The sequence below is a fragment of the Balaenoptera musculus genome, chromosome 11 (assembly GCF_009873245.2).
Source record: "Balaenoptera musculus isolate JJ_BM4_2016_0621 chromosome 11, mBalMus1.pri.v3, whole genome shotgun sequence".
NCBI lineage: Eukaryota > Metazoa > Chordata > Mammalia > Artiodactyla > Balaenopteridae > Balaenoptera > Balaenoptera musculus.
In genome coordinates, this window is record NC_045795.1 from 66,606,893 (window position 1) to 66,626,253 (window position 19,361).

At 38.0% G+C, this 19,361-nt stretch overlaps 1 protein-coding gene across 4 annotated transcripts in view; it reads left to right on the plus strand.

The window, feature by feature from the left end:
- Nucleotides 1-19,361, plus strand: part of DOCK3 (dedicator of cytokinesis 3) — a 385,395-nt gene that overhangs the window by 173,256 nt on the left and 192,778 nt on the right. For all 4 annotated transcript variants that reach the window (XM_036869659.1, XM_036869661.1, XM_036869660.1 and 1 more), the window contains exon 6: nucleotides 17,772-17,920. In XM_036869659.1, coding sequence (XP_036725554.1) covers nucleotides 17,772-17,920 — 149 coding nt within the window. The remainder of the gene's footprint in view (nucleotides 1-17,771; nucleotides 17,921-19,361) is intronic.

Consider the following 19,361-nt stretch of genomic DNA (forward strand, 5'->3'; position numbering starts at 1 on the left):
AGATTAGAGAGATCAACCAGTCTCTCCACCTGCAAGGATCAGTTCAGGAAGGATGCTCAGGAAGAGAAAGTACATTTAAAAAATAGAAAGATTGCAAGAAGGTAGGAGCTAATAGGAAGGAAGTGTTCTAACCTAGAGAAGTTGGACAGTCTCATAATGTCATGCATTGGTCCTGTAAATAGGACCAATGTGGTACATCCATTTAAGAATTGTTGAATTCCTGTTTGTAAGTCATTATCTTGACTTTTGTGATAATCAATTCCTTGTTCTTTTTCTCTACAATTTTCTTCCTATGTGAAGACCTTGTGAGCTTTTCATTCATTCATTTATTCCAGAAATATTAATCACTTATTACATGTCATACTTTGTTATAGGTTCTAGAGATGCAGCAGTAAATGAAATAGACATAATACCTGCCTTCATGAACTTTGCAACCTAGTGATAGAACTTACATTTTATGATTAATTTTATTAAAATACCTCTCAGAACCTAGAAGATTTATCGGATAGCATCATATCTGTAGATCATTAAAAAAGTTTTTCTCCTATGTCTCATTCTTTTATTCATTTATCAAATATTTATTGTGTACTTTAAAGGAACTGTGTTAAACCTTAGAATTCAGTGGAGAGCAAAAACTGACAAGAGTCCCAGGCCTTATAAACATGTTGGTAAAGGAATCTGATTTTCTTTCTTGACGACAATTTACAGATTAGGAATGATTCCCCCAACTGTTTCAGCTTATTTTAGCAGCATCAGATGAATTTGTCATATAAGTGTTAAGCTAAATCTTTATCTGCTATGGTCTAAATGTTTATGTCCTCCCAAAACTCATAGGTTGAACATCTGATGTCTGATGTGATGGTATTAGGAGGCAGGGCCTTTGGGTCTTGAGGGTAGCCTCATGAATGGAATTAATGCTCTTATAAAAGACACCCCAAAGAGCACCCTAGCCTCTTCCACTATGTGAGTACACAGCAAGAACTCTGCAGGTTGCAACCTGGAAGAGGGCCTTCACCAGAACCTAACCAGGCTGGCACCCTGATCTTGTACTTACAGACTCCAGAACTGTGAGAAGTAAATTACTATTGTTTGTAAGCCATACAGTTTATGGTATTTTGTTATAGTAGCCCAAACGGTCTAAGACATTATCTTACCATGTAAAAGACACTGGCTTTTTTTTTTTAAGAGGTAGTTAATTTTATTTATTTATTTACTTTTTAAAAAACTGAAGTATAGTTGATTTACAGTGTTTCAGGTGTACACATATTTATTATACATATACCCATATTATTCTTTTTCAGATTCTTTTCCATTATAGGTTATTATAAGATACTGAATACAGTTTCCTGTGCTGTCAGTAGGTCCTTATTGTTTATCTCTTTAATATATAATAGTGTGTATCTGTCAATCCCAAATTCCTAATTTATCCCTACCCTCCCTTTCCCCTTTGGTAAGTATAAGTATGTTTCCTATATTTGTGAGTCTGTTTCTGTTTTGTAAGTAAGTTCATTTGTATCATTTTTTTAGATTCCCCAAAAATGTGATATCATATATTTGTCTTTCTCTGTCTGACTTATTTCACTTAGTATGAATAATCTCTAGGTCCATCCATGTTGCTGCAAATGACATTATTTCATTCTTTTTTTATGGCTGAGTAATATTCCATGATATATATATACCACACCTTCTTTATCTGTTCATCTGTAGATGGACATTTAGGTTGCTTCCATGTCTTGGCTATTGTAGATAGTGCTGCTATGAACATTGGGGTGCATGTATCTTTTTGAGTTAGAGCTTTCATCTTTTCCAGGTATATGTCCAGGAGTGGGATTGCTGGATCATATGGTAACTCTATTTTTAGTTTTTTAAGGAACCTCCATACTATTTTCCATAGTGGCAAGACACTGACTTTTTATTATTCTTCCTTGTCCTTAACCACTGATGAACTTGCTGAAAGCAACAGTATTGAACCAACTATGTAAGTCAGTCATTTCTAAGACAATATTTATAAGGAAGGGAATTGGTCTAGGTAGGTGAAAAATAACTATAAGATTGCTAAAGAGAAGTAGTATTCTTTTTAATGTGGGAAGAAAGAGTAGCTCAGCATAGATCTCTTGAACTATTGTTTCTCTTATCAAACCTGAAGGGAATTAAGAAGTTGGGCATATGTTGATTCATTGTTAATTATAGAGTGTAGTGATAACAGGTTTGGGTATTAGTCACTGTTCTCCTAGTCTTTGACAGTAGCTCTTAATGCAGGAAGAAAAGGCTTTTCTTTCTTTCTTTCTTTTTTTTTTTAAAATAGAATTAAGAGCATTTCCAGTACCATTCCTTTGCATATGGCAGTGCCTTGGATTTGTGCCTTGAAATATTTAGCTTTAACCAGGTATAATTCCAAAATAGACTTTTGTTTATTCTTCTTTGTATTTGAAAGTGATACTGCTGATGAATTAAACTTATTTTTATGGATAATCATAACATGACATGGTTTCTTTAAGATGAATATAGATGGATTCTGTTGTTAAAATAAGGACCAGTAGTGATAATAATTCAAAGCTTATTATCGTCTCTTGTATTGCTTCCTACCTAATAGAAGTATAATTAAAACTAGTATAATGACAACTTCATGACATTTAATATCATTTAATCTTACAAATTCCTGGTCCCAATTATTTCAGACTTTCAACTGAATGGGAACTCTTGATTTTCTGGCCATGACCCTTAAACTATGAATTAAAGTTGCCATAAGCTTATCAAATGCTGATCAGAGTTGAGGGTCCCATAAAAGATGTATACTGATTATTAAGAGAACAGGCTTAAACTGGGGAGGAATTCATTACACTCGGCAAGTCAGTGACTAGGAAACGTCAGTAAGAGGCAATTCAGAGGCCAGATCTAAGTTAAATGCTAGCTCTGGCCTTGTTACCGAACAAAGTTCGTATGCCCAACACACAGTGAGGCCAAACAAACTGAAATGTTGGAGTTTGGAGCAGAGAAAGGTTTATTGCAGGGCCTTGCAAGGAGATGGGTGGCTCGTACCCAAAAATCCCTGAACTCTCTGAAGGGTTTCAGCAAAGCACTTTTAAAGGCAAGCTGAGGGAGGGGCGTGGTTAGTTGTTGCACACTTCTTGGTGTTGGAATCCTTTGTTCTTGTAGCTGTCCACTTAGGTCATGATGTTCTTGTAAACCTCCAACAAAACAAATGTTATTCTCTGTTCTGCAACTTTTTATCTCTATGTGAATGGACCATTAAAGGCCAGAGCCCTGGGACTTCCCCGGTGGTGCAGTGGTTAAGAATCTGCCTGCCAGTGCAGGAGACACCAGTTCAAGCCCTGGTCTGGGAAGATCCCACATGCCACGGAGCAACTAAGCCCGTGCACCACAACTACTGAGCCTGCGCTCTAGAGCCCATGAGCCACAACTACTGAGCCCGCATGCCACAACTACTGAAGCTCACATGCCTAGAGCCCGTGCTCTGCAACAAGAGAAGCCACCGCAATGAGAAGCCCACGCACTGCAATGAAGAGCAGCCCCCGCTTGCCGCAACTAGCGAAAGCCCGCGTGCAGCAATGAAGACCCAACACAGCCAAAAAAATAAAATAAATTTTGAAAAATTAAAAAGAAATAAAGGTCAGAGCCCTAAGAATAGGCTATCCTGTATATTTCAGGCTATAGGCAACATTATTTGACAAAAGGTGCAGAGCCAGCATAACCAAGCACAGGCAACAGAGCACAAAGGTTAAAGTAAAAGAAACAGATCTAATATGGAGTCAGATTTGTTCTTCCCTATTACAACCTTAAAGTCAATAAAAGAAGGTAAAAATGAGGTTATCATCCCCAAGAACTTTTGAACTACGGAAGTAAGTTTTCCATTTGGGAGTTAGTTACAAAGGCAATATATAATTGTTCATAGCATAGTTGCAATTGCCTTAGAAAAGGAATGCAGTGTACCGGACTTTTTAGGAACTAGCATGAATTTATCTAAAGAAAAGTGTGTCAGCCAGAAAAGTGATTTGTAAATGATAGAAACATAGAAAAAAGGAGAATCACAGAGTCAGATGTTAGTACTGCCCATCCAGATACTTTATAGGGAAAAGGGAGTCTTTTTTTTTTTTTTTTTAATGTGGACCATTTTTAAAGTCTTTATTGAATTTGTTACAGTATTGCTTCTGCTTTGTGTTTTGCTTTTTGGCTCCAAGGCATGTGGGATCTTAGCTCCCTGACCAGGGATGGAACCCCACACCCCCTGCATTGGAAGGCAAAGTCTTAACCACTGGACTGCCAGGGAAGTCCTGGAAAAGGGAGTCTTGTTAAGCTGGCCCTACCCTTTCCATCTTGGGGGCACATCCCTCTGGTAAACTGGTGCATATATGTATGGGTAAGCAAGGTTCCAGGGTCTAGGCAGGAAAGAACTGATTTTTCAGGAGTCAGCTATGAAGTAAAGTGGAATTTAAGATTTGAACCAGAAAAAGGTAAAAGCCAGGGACTGCAGCATAAATCACCTATTCAGAATAATCAGAGCCAGTGGAGATTTCATAAAGCCCAGTCTATAGAAGAAGAGGCATTTATACAGCAGAGAGAGATCTGGTTTCATTACGTTATAGAGCTGCATGCATCAGACCATCTGACTGTCCTTTGAATATCCTTTGATGATTCATATGACACATCCATTTCCCCTTGTTAGAGTTCACTCCAAGTGTGCAGCCTTCTGATGTTTTGACTCTTTAGGTACAGTGTTGGTAAGGCCAATACCAACATCAGGCTCTCTTACTATTTTTCATTGTAGAGTGATAACTTGGCATATTGTTTTGTTTATTATATTTTCTTTTGGAACTCAAGGGACGGTTGAGATATTTTTATACTCCCTGGTTCATGGCACACTATAGTCATCAGTACATTTAAGCCTCCTCTCTTACACCTTATTTTCCCCTTTATTCTCTTGCTGTTGCTCCTAGTTTGCCTCCAGCTTCCTGCTGCTAGAAATAGTACTGTGATAAACATCCTATAAATTTCCTCAGGGACCTATGTGAGAGTTTCTCTGGGATATCACTGGGAGTGGGATTGCAGAATTGTAGAGTATACGCCTATTTAACTTCACCAGATTACTCCCTCAAATTGCTGACTGGGCTGTACTTTCATGATTTTTTACAATTCTGTTGGATATAAAAGTGGCATCTTATTGTCATCCTTTGCTTTTCTTTTCTTTTTAAACTAGCAGTATTGGTGACCATTGCTTTATGTATTTCTTTTTAGGATTTCCCTTTTTGTTAATTATTATTCATATCACTTGTCTATTTTTCATTTGAGATTTTTCTTGTTGATTTGTAGCAATTCCTTATAATTTTTATATCTTTTTTGGTTGAAGTGTAGTTGATTTATTATATTAGTTTCAGGTGAACAACATAGTGGCTCAGTATATTTATAGATTATACTCCATTTAAAGTTATTATAAAATATTGGTTATATTCCCTGTGTTGTATAATATATCCTTGTAGCTTATTTATTTAGTACACAGTAGTTTGTACCCCTTAATTCCCTACCGTTATCTTGCCCCTCCCCACTTCCCCGTACCTACTAGTTACCACTCATTTCTTCTCTATATCTGTGAGTCTGTTTCTGTTTTGATGTATTCATTTGTTTGTTTATTTTTTTAGATTCCACATATAAGTGATATCATACAGTGTTTGTGTTTCTCTGTCTGACTTATTTCGTGAAGCATAATACCCTCCATGTCCATCCATGTTGTTACAAATGGCAAAATTTCATTTTTTATGGGCAAGTAACATTCCATTGTATATGTACCACATCTTCTTTACCCATTCATCTGTTGATGGACACTTAGGTTGCTTCCATATCTTGCCTATTGTAAATAATTCTGCTGTGAACATTGGGGTGCATGTATCTTTTTGAATTAGTGTTTTCATTCTCTTTGGATATATCCCCAGGAGTGGAATTGCTGGGTCATATGGTAGTTCTACTTTTAGTTTTTTGAGGAACCTCCATACTGTTTTCCATAGTGGCTGCACCAATTTACATTCCCACCAGTGGTGTACTAGGGTTCCCTTTTCTCCATTCCTTCTCTCCAGCATTTATCATTTGTTGACTTTTTGATGATGGCCATTCTGACTGGTTGAGGTAGTTACTATGCAAAATATATAAACAGCTTATACAAGTCAATAGCAAAAAAAAACACAACCCAATTAAAAAATGGACAGAAGGCGTAAACAGACATTTTTCCAAAGAAAATATATAGGCACATGAAAAAATGTTCAATATCGTTAACTATTAGAGAAATGCAAATCAAAACCACAATGAGATACCACCTCACACCTGTCAGAATGGCTATCATCAAAAAGAACACAAATAGGGGCTTCCCTGGTGGCGCAGTGGTTAAAAATCCACCTACCAATGCAGGGGATATGGGTTCAAGACCTGGTCTGGAAAGATCCCACATGCCACAGAGCAACTAAGCCCGTGCGCCACAACTACTGAGCCTGCGCTCTAGAGCCTGCGAGCCACAACTACTGAGCCCGTGAGCCACAACTACTGAAGCCCGCGCGCCTAGAGCTCATGCTCCACAACAAGAGAAGCCACCTCAATGAGAAGCCCGCACACTGCAACGAAGAGTAGCCCCCACTCACCGCAACTAGAGAAAGCCCGCGCGCAGCAATGAAGACTTGACACAGCCAAAAAAAACAAAAAACACAAATAAACATTGGCGAGGATACTTTTTAAGGAATACATACATAGGTAGTTAAAACATGAAAGAATAAAAGGATACAAATCAAGACCATGGTTACCAGGAGGTTGACAAGGATTATTATTAGGGATGTGCGTATAGTAAGATTCAAGGGCCAAGGCCAGACGTGGTGCCCTGGCAGGGATGCCATGATCATAGTTTGGAAGCACATTTAGATGACTTGGTGTTGTTTGGTAGCCTGGTCCAGAGAAGAATGTCTGTTGGAGGGAGGGCAAGGAATGTATTGTGGTAATAACTTTACTCAAGAGAACTTACTAGGTTCCAGGTGCAGTTAACCCCTGTAATAACCCTAGATAGATGCTCCTTTTTTTGTTGTTATTGTTAAAAGGATGAGGTAACCAAAGTCACGCAGAGATTAGTAAATTTGCCCGAGGCACCGTGGTTCACAGAGTTGAGATAGAAAACTAAGCATTCTGACTCTAGAGCCAGTACCCTTATCACTATGCTGTACTGTCTTGATATTAAAGAATTACGAAACCCCCAGAGCAAGGGTCAGTAGTAGGAAGGCAGGAAATGGTCTGGATAAATTTCACAGATTGAATGTTTTTAATGGTGTTAAATATAAATTGTAAGAGCGGGGTGGTGGGGTGAAGTAAATTTGTGTTTTTATTTAAATTTCCCAAATGTTTTGTTTGTTTCAGTAGGTAAGACTAGAGCAGACAGGGGTAGGATTTGGGACAGCAAAATCCCTTTATGCCCTTGGAATTATGGCCTTGTGTGAAAGTACTGTTCATGAAGCATCTCTAGATAACTTGGATGCAAATGTGCACCTTCTGCCTTTCCCACTCTTTGCTGAAGCTGGGTGACTCATATTCGGAAGGGGCTTGCTTGGCAGGGTAGCTGCTATCATTTCTGCCCTGTATATACTGTCACCAGAGTGTGGAAGCTGTGAATGGACAGATGCTATGCTGCAGTCAAGAGACAAAGCTTTCTCAAGGGCATTTTTCTGCTGTGGAATGTGTTTCATTTTTCATTCACTCTGGGAGTGAGATATATAAATGATCTAGCTTTTGTGTTGATTCGGCAGGGGATCATTGCACTTATGCAGGTTTGGCTGCTTTCATTTGTTAATATTTAAAGTAATAAACAGCAGTGAAGGCTGAATTGAGACTGCTTAACTTTGTGACTCAGAGAAACACACTTGGTGTAGGGGATGGGGGAGGGGCTTTTATGTTAAGGGTTATTTAATTTAATTTTTTTTAAAAAATCAAAGAAATATGTATATACGGATTTTTAAATAATATATTAAAAATAACTAGGCCTTTAATGAAAAATAGTAGTTCTTGGTCCATTCCTGATTTCTGTTCCATACTTATTTTATTCAGTTCTTTTAGCTGTTTCTTCTAATATTTCATATTTCTAAATAATATTCTTTTAACGTACATCTTGATTTTTTTCTATTTTAGATGTCATTTAATGATCTCTTATTATAGAAGATAAGAATTAAGCTCTGAATGTTCTTCTCCATACACATATACTCTTTCCCTCCTCCAGTTACTTCCAAAATAGTTATATCACCTTTTTTTTTTTTTGGTTAAGTCAATATGCAGTTGCTACTATGTCTGTGTAATTACTTTTACTTCTGAGCCATATAGTGAATTAAAGTTACATTTCCTTTCTTTCTTGTGTAACTTTGTTTTTTTATATTAATAATTGTTTCTCTTTTCATTTGTTTTGTTTTCTTGGTTTTCCTTCTCCTGGGCTTCTGGCAGAAATGAAAATCTCCTTTGAGTATATTCAAATACTTTAGGTATTTTATAAGTTTACTTTTTTTCCCAGAGACATCCTGTATGGAGCCCTCCAACCTCCTGTGTTGACCTGACAATTTTCTTTGCCCCCTCCTATGTTCCTTTGTCTCCTGGGTTAAACCAGTGTCACCTTAATTCTTGGTTTACTTCCTCATTTGATGAATTACTTTCTCCATAATTTCCTGAGAAAAATGTGTAGGAGAAATTTTTTTGAGATTTTGCATACTTGAAATGTCTTTAGACTACCATTACCTTGATAGTTAGTTTAGCTTGATATAAAATTCTTGGTTACAAATAAAGTACAGAAGTTTTAAAGTATTGCTTCATTATTTTCTAGCTTCCAGTGTTGTTTTTGAGAAGTCCAATGTCATTCTAGTCATTCTAGTCTTTTATTGACAAGTTGTTTTCATGGAAGATTTTAGGATGGTCTCTTTGTCCCCAGTGGCCTCAAATTTTACAGCAATGTGTCTTAGATGGGTTTTTTTTTGTTTTTTCCTGTTGATTATGCCGGCTACCCAATGAGTTCTATCATCCTGGAAACTCATTTCCTTCAGTTCTGGGATATTTATTGTATTACTTCTTTTGCAGTTTCTTCCTCTCTTTTTTCACAGTTTTTTCTTCCAAGAACTCTTATTAGAATTGGACATCCTGGAATGATTCACCAGTTTTCTTATATTTTCTCACCCATTTATCCATTGTATTATGTTTTTTGTTTTACTCTCTGGCAGAATCCCTCAAAGTTCTATTCTATCATTATTACTGAATTTTGTTTTAAATTACAGCTATCCTCTTTTTGCCTTCTGAAAGCTTTTTTGGGCTCTGGATCTTTTTCTCCTGTTTTGTTATATCCTGTTCTTTTTTCAGGGATGTACTATAATCTTTATGCTCTCATGAATGTTAATTATTGTTTCTTTGGAATCTTTTTATTCCTGGAATTGTTTCTGTTTCCTCCAATTTCCACTTTTCTGATTGCTTTAGGTCTCATTCCTTCATGTTGGAAGCTTTATTCATTATATGGTGTTCTTTTCCATTCATATTTAAGAATGATGCATTAAAAATTTGACAGAAAGCTCTGTGAATGGGGCTAGTTTTTACCAACTGGCGGATATTACTGTACAGTGATCATAAGAGAGCCTGGCTTCTCATGGGAGAAGGAGAGCAACTGTCAATATTTCTGGGTCTTTTCCCCTGGCTGAATTTTCCCAGTGAGGAATCCTTCATTCTCCTTCCTAGGAAGGCATAAGTCTGGCTATCAACACTTCGGGAGCTCCGTGTGGGAAGGGCACCAAGGGCATCATTTATTACATAGTCTTTGACTTAATTTCCCTGTTTTAACATCATCAGCTCTGTTTGGTGCCCTGCAGTAGTTTAGACTCTGTTTTAACCTCTGTAGGGAGTAAAACTATCATGTGGAAAAAGCCTGGCAGAATAGAATAGGGGTGATGATCTGAAGGTCTTAAAGACTTTTAAAAGACTTTTAACCAGTTCTCCTGTTTCCATTTCCCAAGCTCATGTGCCAGACCTACCGCACTGGCACATGCACATATATATCTTCAGGGGTTCTTTGTACCTCCAGTGCCTGAGCCTTTCTGCACATAATGGGCTTCATTATAGATTTCCTTCCTCTCCCCACCCCTCTAATCTCGGAGAGAAAGCAGTGAGTGGTCCTGAAGAGAGATCTTAGTTCCCTGTCCAGGAATTGAACCTGGGTAGCCTGGATGAAAACCAGGAATCCTAGCCATCAGATCACCAGGGGCTAGAGGCTAGAAGCAAAGTGGCCCTGGCTCTTACCCCGTTTGAAAAATCAATGTCTCAAGTAGGCAAAAACTGTAAAAAAATAAAAAAAAAAAAGGTACAAAGTTTATTATCAGAGACACAGCATAACATGTGGGAGAGCACACAGACAGGCAGTTTGTTTATGTAAGGCAGAAGCAAGGCAGAAAGACACACCCGGAGAAAAAGGGTATGGGCGTCCTCTCTAATGAGGAGGAGCGCAGTAGAGAGGTGATTTAAATCACTTATATAGGACAGTTCTTCTGAGTCTTTGTTTACCTTTGGTCAGTTATCTTGTTTCTTTTTTCACACCTGACAGGTCCTAGGACCCTCCCCAACATGCGTGCACAACTTTTTGCTAAGATGGAGTCCACCGCAGAGGCCTGTGGGGGTATGTCCACACTTATTATGGGGTGGCGCCCCCTCCCTTTTTGACCCCCAAGGAGCCTTCCTGCGCATGTGCAGACACAGAAGTTTTCCTCGACCTCAGGAGTGGTCATCTTATCTCTTTACTTCAGCAAGCTCAGCTCTTGCCACTAACTTTGTCCTTGGAGTGTCTAGGGAAAACAAAGCTTCAGTTTTACTCCACTTGACAAACACCAGCTGTTCAGCCCAGGGGCATATCTACCTACTACCTCACCTCCCACTCACCTGTCTTCCCCACCCTGTCCCCAGGGCTTAGTTTTCAGTCTTTTATTTTGGCCCAGTTATCTACTTTCCAGCTTTCAACTTTAACATTTGGAGGAGTGGGTAATTGGGGCTGGTTTCTTATTGGTCTCTGTATCTAAAAAGAGGTATCTAGGGGAGACAGATTAAATGCTGCCTTTAAGTAGAGCTTTGTTCAGTCTTGTGTAGAAGGGCTGTGAGCCTGAGAATGCCTCAGCTGTCCACAGCCCACTGTTAGGTAAGTTCACTGTGTTCAGAATCGTGAATGGGTGCCCTTGACATCAGCAACTGGAGCTTCCATTTTTCATATCACTGATATTTTACTTACCTTTCAGTTAGCTTTGTTCCCTTCCTAGCAAGATTCTTATCTGCTCTAGGGAAAGAATCAGCTTACTTAAACTAAGACTTTTAAGTCTTAACTCTCTTGTAAATATTTGTGTTGTAAAAGAGGATTGAAGCTATAAGTGGTATTATTTTGGTTATCAACAAGTCTGTGAGGGAGGATGTGTTTGGGTCGAGACTGGAGTGAGGAAGACATGTAGGCCTGTGAGAGGTGGAGGAGTAAATATGTATGTCAAGCAAAGAGAGTATATAGACACACCTCCATATTAGTGAGGAGTTTAAAAAGAATTTTCACATTACTTATTTGCATTCTTATTTCTTGAAAATATATGCTTGAAGATCAGTGTGAAATAGGTTGGATTTACATCTCTTGTTTCACAGAAATTTCTCTTTTGAAAATCAGTTTCAAGCCTTGGCCAACTAAGTTGTTGAACAATGTAAAATGAAAGTTTAAATTCTTGGGCTTAAAGATATTTTTGGCAGAAAGTTCATTAAAATTGCAAGTACTGCAGTTTAGATATTTTTTATATTATACTGGGATGAGTGCTAGAGCTTTGGTATATAATATAAATATTTTAAATAGGGTTAGTTTACTTCACAGTAAGACACTTGATTATTAATAGCAATTAAAGAAAGAAATACTGGAGAAGTTTGAATACATCTGGGTTCTTAATGGTTAATCTTTTAGCAAGAAATAAAAGGAGTAAATAAAAGAATGTTCAAAAGTAAAAGGTAAAATGGAGAGAGATCTGGGAATCTTCCCTTAACAACTTAAACTTTAGATGCAGTGTTTAATTTCCATTAAATTGATTTTGACCTAAAGTTTTTGGTACTATGGCAACGCATTTGTCCTCTTTGATGAGAGCAGTACTTTTGATGTACTTTTCTTTTAATTAGATTTTATAATCTTATATTAGCATATGTTAAACAATCTTTATGCATATATAGTTTTAAAATAAAGTCAGCATGCTTTATGATGGATATTCTACAACTTTACTCATTTACTGACTCAGAGGCATCATTGCAGCACAATCTTTCTTGCAACACTGAGTTACAAGCAGTTTAGTAAAAATAATTTTTAAATCTGGAATATTTCTGCAGAGCTCCAGGAATTCTTTCACAATGATAAGGCAAATTCTACCTGGCATGTGCTGGCAAAGTAGTTTAATTATTCTAAATGTATCATTTCTACTGATTCTTCGGTATACTTTCCAAATTCTGTGACCATTCTTGACAAATATTAGACGAATACTAGAGCTTTTGGAGAGGCTAAATGTGTTGCTAAGATTTCTTTTTCCTCTTCTTTAAAAAAATTTTTTTTAATTTTTTTTTTTTTAATTTTTGACTGCGTTGGGTCTTTGTTGGTGCACACGGGCTTTCTCTAGTTGCAGCGAGCGAGGGCTACTCTTCGTTGCCGTGTGCGGGCTCCTCATTGCGGTGGCTTCTCTTGTTGCGGGGCACGGGCTCTAGGCACGCGGGCTTCAGTAGTTGTGGCTCACGGGCTCTAGAGCGCAGGCTCAGTAGTTGTGGCGCACGGGCTTAGTTGCTCCACGGCATGTGGGATCTTCCCGGACCAGGACTCGAACCCGTGTTCCCTGCATTGGCAGGCGGATTCCTAAGCACTGCGCCACCAGGGAAGCCCAAACTTTTTCATTATTGTATTTGTTATGGTGATCTGTGTTCAGTAATCTTTGTTACTACTATTACTCACTGAAGGCTCAGATGATGGTTAGCATTTTTTAGCAGTAAAGTATTTTTCATTGAGGTATATACATTGTTTCTTTAGACATAATGCTATTGCACATTTAATAGACTACAGAATAGTGTAAAGATAACTTTTATATGCACTGGGAAACCAAAAAATTTGTGCAGCTCTCTTTATTGCAGTATTCACTTTATTGTGGTCATCTGGAACCAAACCCGCAATATCTCTTAGGTATCCCTCATATACTGTTATTTTGATCTACTAAGGAGTAGGTTTCTCAGTAGAAAAGGATTTTTCAGCCTGAGTGGGGTATTTAGCTGTCCTGTGGCATCAAGTGCTCTTAGGTAAATTGTGTGCTCTGGAGCCGGTCTCCGATATTGTTCAGGTTGAATGGCGTGTGTTCTCTTCTGCTAACAAACCCAAGAGTACCACGTGGTGTCAGAGCAGTGCTGGTAGAGCCTCTAGGGCTAGGACCTCTGGTCAAAGAGGCCATTAGGTTGGTCTGGAAAAAGAAATTAGCACCATGTTGATTATAATAATAGTGCTGCTTTCTGATGGTATGATCCATTTCATTCTTAGTGCAGGGTTAGTATTCCCAGCTTTATATAATTAGGAACAGTAACTGATTTTCTATTGGAAAAAAATACTGTACAGTTGTTCTGGTTATCTACATAACAAACTACCCCAAAGCTTAGTGGCTTAAAACAACTGTTTATTATATTTCATTCTTCTCTGGATAGAGTGAGCTCAGCCGGACAGTTCCACATAGGGTTTCTCATTCTGTTGCAGTCAGATATTGGCAGAAGCTGTAGTCTTCTGACAGTGTGGCTCGGCTAGGTGTGGCATCTAACATGGATCACTCACACAGCTGGGACTGCTTAATGGAGCATCTCCTTGTGGCCTCTCCATGTAGCTTGGGCTTTTCACCACAAGGCGTCTGGATTCTGAGAGGGAACCTCCCAAGAGCATGTATTCTAAGAGACAGGAAGCAGAAGCTGCCAGACTAGTTAAGGGCTATGCCTAGAACTAGCTCAGATCACTACTGTAATGTTTGATTGGTCAGAGCAGTCTCAGGGCCTGCCCAGGTTTAAGGCTGTAAAGAAACAGGTTCCAGGGAATTCTCTGGTGGTCCAGTGGTTAGGACTCTAAGCTTTCACTTTGGTGGCCTGGGTTCATTCCCTGGTTGGGGAATTAAGATCCCCCTAGCCACAAGGCAGGGCAAAAAAAAAAAAAAAAAAAGGAAAGAAAGAAAGAAAGAAAAATAGGTTCATACCAGGGGAGTGTCAGATTCACATTTTTGCAGAAGAGCACTTGGGCTGGGAGATATTGTTGTCATGTTTGGAAAATACAGTCTGTTAGAAGCTCTTGATTAAAAAAAAAAAAATAACCATATAATGCCTTAAAAGAGTATATTAATATATTCTTTCATTGCTATTGTATGTGTGTGTGCATGTTATTACATAGATATTGTATGTATGTGAGTATATGTTATGTGTGTGCATGTATATATGCATACACACATGTATATACATACATATATATGTGATATTTCAGTATCAATATACTTCATTATACGCGGCTTTAAAAAAACACAAAACTGCACTTTTAATTAGTGTTCACAAATCTCAAAACCATCTAACAGTTGAACTATCTTTCCCCTGATGATTTGTGTTACCACTCTCCATGACACTTTTTTAATATCTTTTCCTCTGTTTTCAAACCTCTAACACCCCCTCCCACTCTACTCACTCTCAGCTGATGACTTTGCTTTTTATTTCCTTGGCAATAAAGCAGCCAGAGGAAAAATTTAGTTCTATCACCAAGTCTCCCAACTACCTGTGTCATTACTCAGTTCTGTGCCTTTCCTCTCTGTGACAATAGAGTATCCTGGTTAAGCGAAACCTCCCCCCCCGCCTTTTAACCTGGGACCCATCTCTTCTTGACTACTTAAGGATTTAACACCTGCATCATCAAACTTTCCCTTCTACTAGATTATTCTCTTCAGTATACAAATAGCCTAAAATTGTGTTTCATTAAAAAAAAAAACCCTCCCTCCATAGCACAACCCTGTTTTGCTACATTTCTTCGCTTCCAGTTACTGAAAGTTCTACAAAAGAGTTGTCTATGCTCTGTCTCCATTCCCTCCTTTCCCATTACGCTTGAACTCACTCCACCTATTCCATCACTGGTCAGTGATGGCCACCACAGTGCCAAATCCAGTGGCCAGTTCTCAGTCTATATTTTATTTAACCTCTCAGTGCATTTAACAAAGTTCTCCTTAAACCCTGTTTTCAGTACTCTCTTGCTTTTCCTCTCACTTCACTGCTTACTTCTCAATCTCCTTTGCTGGATTCTCCTCACTTTCCTGACCTCTAAATGTTGAAACTTGGTGTCAAACTTAGCATGTCCTAATTGAGCCTTGTTTCCCTCTTCCAGACATGCTTCTCAGGCTCGGAAAAAGAATGATCCTTGATTCCATTCATATCTCACTTCTAATCTATCAGCAGATCTTGACAGCTCTAACTACAAAACATGTCAAAATTCCAAACTCTGAAATGTTTACCTTTACCATTCTTACCTTTGTCCAGTCAGCCATCATCATATGGATTGTTGCAATAAATAGTTTCCTAACTGGGACCCCCACTGTCCTCTTTGCCTTTTCATGATTTATTTTCAACAGAGCACTCAGAGTAATGCTTTCAAGACTTAGGTCATATCACATCACTCTTCTATTCCAAATCTCCAGTGGCTTCCCATCTTGCTGGGAGTAAAAGCTAAAGACCTTAACATAATTTACAAAGGCCCTGCCTAATCTGGTCTGTGTTGCCTCTCTGACTGCATCATCACCACTTTCCCCCTTGTTCACTTTGCTCCAGGTACACTGACTTCTTTATTCTCTGTGAACATACCAAGTTCACTTCCACATTGAGGCATTTGCTCTTGCTGTTTCTCATGCCTATAAAATTTCCCCAGTTTTCCTAAATGCTGTCACTTTATTTCATTCAGGTTTCTACTTAAAGTTCGGCTCACAAGGAAGCCTTTCCCTGACCATTCTACCAGAAGCAGTAACTTCTCCTACCCCCCAGCCAACGCACCCTTGGCCACCCACTGTCTCTATTCTGCTTTAATTTTTCTTCTTAGAATTTTCACCACCATTATGTATTTGCGTATGGTCTGTCTCTGCTCTCTAGAATGAAAGCACCATGAGAGTAGGGACTTTTGATCACAACAAAGTAATAACACTCAGCAGGTGCTCCATAAGCATTTGTTAATTGAATGAATAAGTCAATGCTTGTATATGTATGTAGTGGATTGTTGTGTATGGCTTGATGGGAAAATAATAATCCTAACTTTCTATTTTAAACTTAGACAGGTGACCCTGATTTATCATAAAGAAATGAATGTGCTGGAAACAAACACCACATTGCCTTTATTGCTTATCTCAAGATCTCAATTTTGCAGATGTAATTTGCTTAGGCTTTGTTGCATTTGAGCTGGCAAGCATTCGAGTTCTGCCCATCTGCCAGCATTGTGTACCATCAAGGTGCTTAACTTTTCTTCATATGTTCATTGAGTGAAGAAAGAACAGCTTGATGTAGTTAGAGTGCGTGATTTCTAATGTCTTCTAGTTAAAAATAATTTCTCTTTAAATGGACCTTTAAAAATCTAATGCTCTAGTGCTCCATTAGATGATTTCTAAGTAGTATGATGTTCCAAACATTTTAATCATAAGCTCAGAGCCACTTAAAAACATTAGCTGATTCTACTGATTTGTAATTTACTTTATAATTATAATTTTATTTACAGTCACTTGAATCCAGCTTATTTTGACAAGTGTCTTTTTAGGGGAAATCCTAGATAGAGATTTTACTAACACTATGGTAGAGATTGATCTGTCTTTAAAAGCATTCTTTATAGATTAGTTATATTCCAAGAATTTTAATTATCATATAAAATTGTGCTTCTCTATAATAAAAACAGAAACTGAAAGATTCCAAAATCAAGATTTCACTTGTGAGCAAATAGAACTTTAGTTCTTAAACCTGTATTCTTAAGTAAAGATGCTTATTTTTGTTAAGCATCGACTGTCATGGCATTTACATTTTTTACTTGTTAAAACCACTGTGATGTCCATAATTAAGTTCATTAAGCTGTTTCCGTTTAACTCTTATAAAGGTGACACTTTTTATTGAACTGAAAAGAGTAGAACTCTATGACACTAGGGACACATACTGTTTTCAAAAGCTAATTAAAGCTAGATGAGGCCTGGAAACCTGGAATGAATCTCACTCCAGAGACTGTAGCTTTATGTTGAAACAGTTCTTTAAAATAGGGCAAGTGATTCTCTCTCTCCCTACCCCAACTTGAGTATCCTTCCTGGAGAAACTGGAGATGTTGCTGGATGGTTGAAATCTTTGTCATACATAGTAACTTCTGTCAGAGAAAACCACTCTAGGCTCCTGTGTTTCTTTTGGTTCTGATTAAGTTTACTAAGTTACTGGAAAATTAATAGTCCAGTATAGAGTAGAGATAGACAAATGGTACTTTGCATGAGCCAGATCAATTATGTTGTTAGATGTCACTTTATAGAGATTGTTAGACAGTAGGAACTAAGGACTTTGGTTTAAGATTCTTAAATAAGCCTCTCTTTACATTGCCTTTTTTTAGAGGTTCAGAGAAATGAGCACTTTTCATAGTTTAACTATTTCTCTTTTTTTTTTCATTCCCTTTCCATATCCCTTTTTTATTTCACCCAACACCAAAAATGCCCTTTCAGAAACATAAAGTAGATCTTTTCTACAAGCTACGCCATGTGATGAATGAACTTATTGACCTTCGAAGGCAGCTCCTGTCTGGTCACCTGACTCAGGATCAGGTGCGGGAGGTTAAGCGGCACATCACCGTGCGCCTGGACTGGGGCAATGAGTAAGTATGAATGTCATTTGGGCATCTCTCAGTTTCATTTATGATAACTCAGTCCTCATAGAGTTGTACCTGATCAAAGCTTATCTTTAGGGATTAAAGACATTGTTGTATTCTCCACTAAGCTTTGATCATTTTTACAATGAGTAGTCGTTTTTTTCAGTTTATAGCAAAGGACACTCACTGGTTCTACTCATTGAAACTCTCTCAGCCTCTGTTTTCACTTCCAGAAAATTAAATAATTGGATTACATTAGCCTCTGGGGTTTCTTCCATCTCAAATTCCTTGATTCTAAACCTCAGTAATCAGAATACTCTTTTGTTTCATCTCTTAGTACCTTTGAATTTCATGTGAATTTGGTGTCCTTTACATTTTATAGCCATATAATGAATCCGAATAAGCATATACTACAAATGGGAACTGTCTACATCTGTACATCAGAATATTGTTAACTAATTCATCATTCAGAAATAGTCCTGTATTTATGCAGTGGGTATGACTATTTACTATTGCCATACAAGTACAATTATAAGACTTTGTCATGGGAAGCTGGAGTAGATAGTACTCAGATTTTATTTCTTCCTAGATTTAATAATTGATATAATTCTCAAATGCTTTTGCCTCATTCTCTTAAAATCGGGTCCACTGAACTTTGAAGTGACTAGGTTGCTTCCTATTTAAGATATACATTTACCTTAAGTATATTTTAGAACAAGTCTTTAGCTCCTCTCCCCCTCAAGACATCATTGAAATGATAAAAAATAAAAAGAGTGGGAGGAGCACAGCAATAAATGGGATATGTGAACCCATTTCTAGAAGCTGAAAAGTAGATGGAGGATTAGTAACAGAAGAAGAAGCCTGTAATGTATTGAGGAAACTTCAGCTAATGAAGGAGCTGGTCTGCCTTGCAGCTGCTAGAATCATGGAAGAAAGGGAGTGTGCCCTGGAGCTTAAAAAAAGGAAGTACTTAAAAGTATGTAAAGTAATAATTCACCACCATGAGTAGCAAGCCTGGCAGCCAGGTGTTTCCCTTTCAGATAGACAAATACAAAGACCAATTGCCTAGGGGGAAACTGGGCAACAAAAGTTTGAACTGGGACTTTATTGCAAAGCCCTCCATATTGAGGCATTTAAGGGTTTCAAAGTGTAATGAACAAATCCCTTCCACTTACCAGAAAGAGAAGCTTGCTAGCCACCCACCCATGTACAAAAAACTCATCACATTTCTAGTGCCTTTTAAATTTGAATGGACAATCAAGTATTACCAGGTATTTGAAGAAATCCTTTCACAGGGAAGAGAGGGAGACCAGGATAAACAAAATACCTGGCCCTAGAGAGAGCTAGAGATTAGTAAAGAACTTTAAAAATCTCTGAGTATCCTCCAAGAGAATCAAGAAGATTCATTATGCATTATAAAATGCTACGAAAAAGGAATGGAGAATAG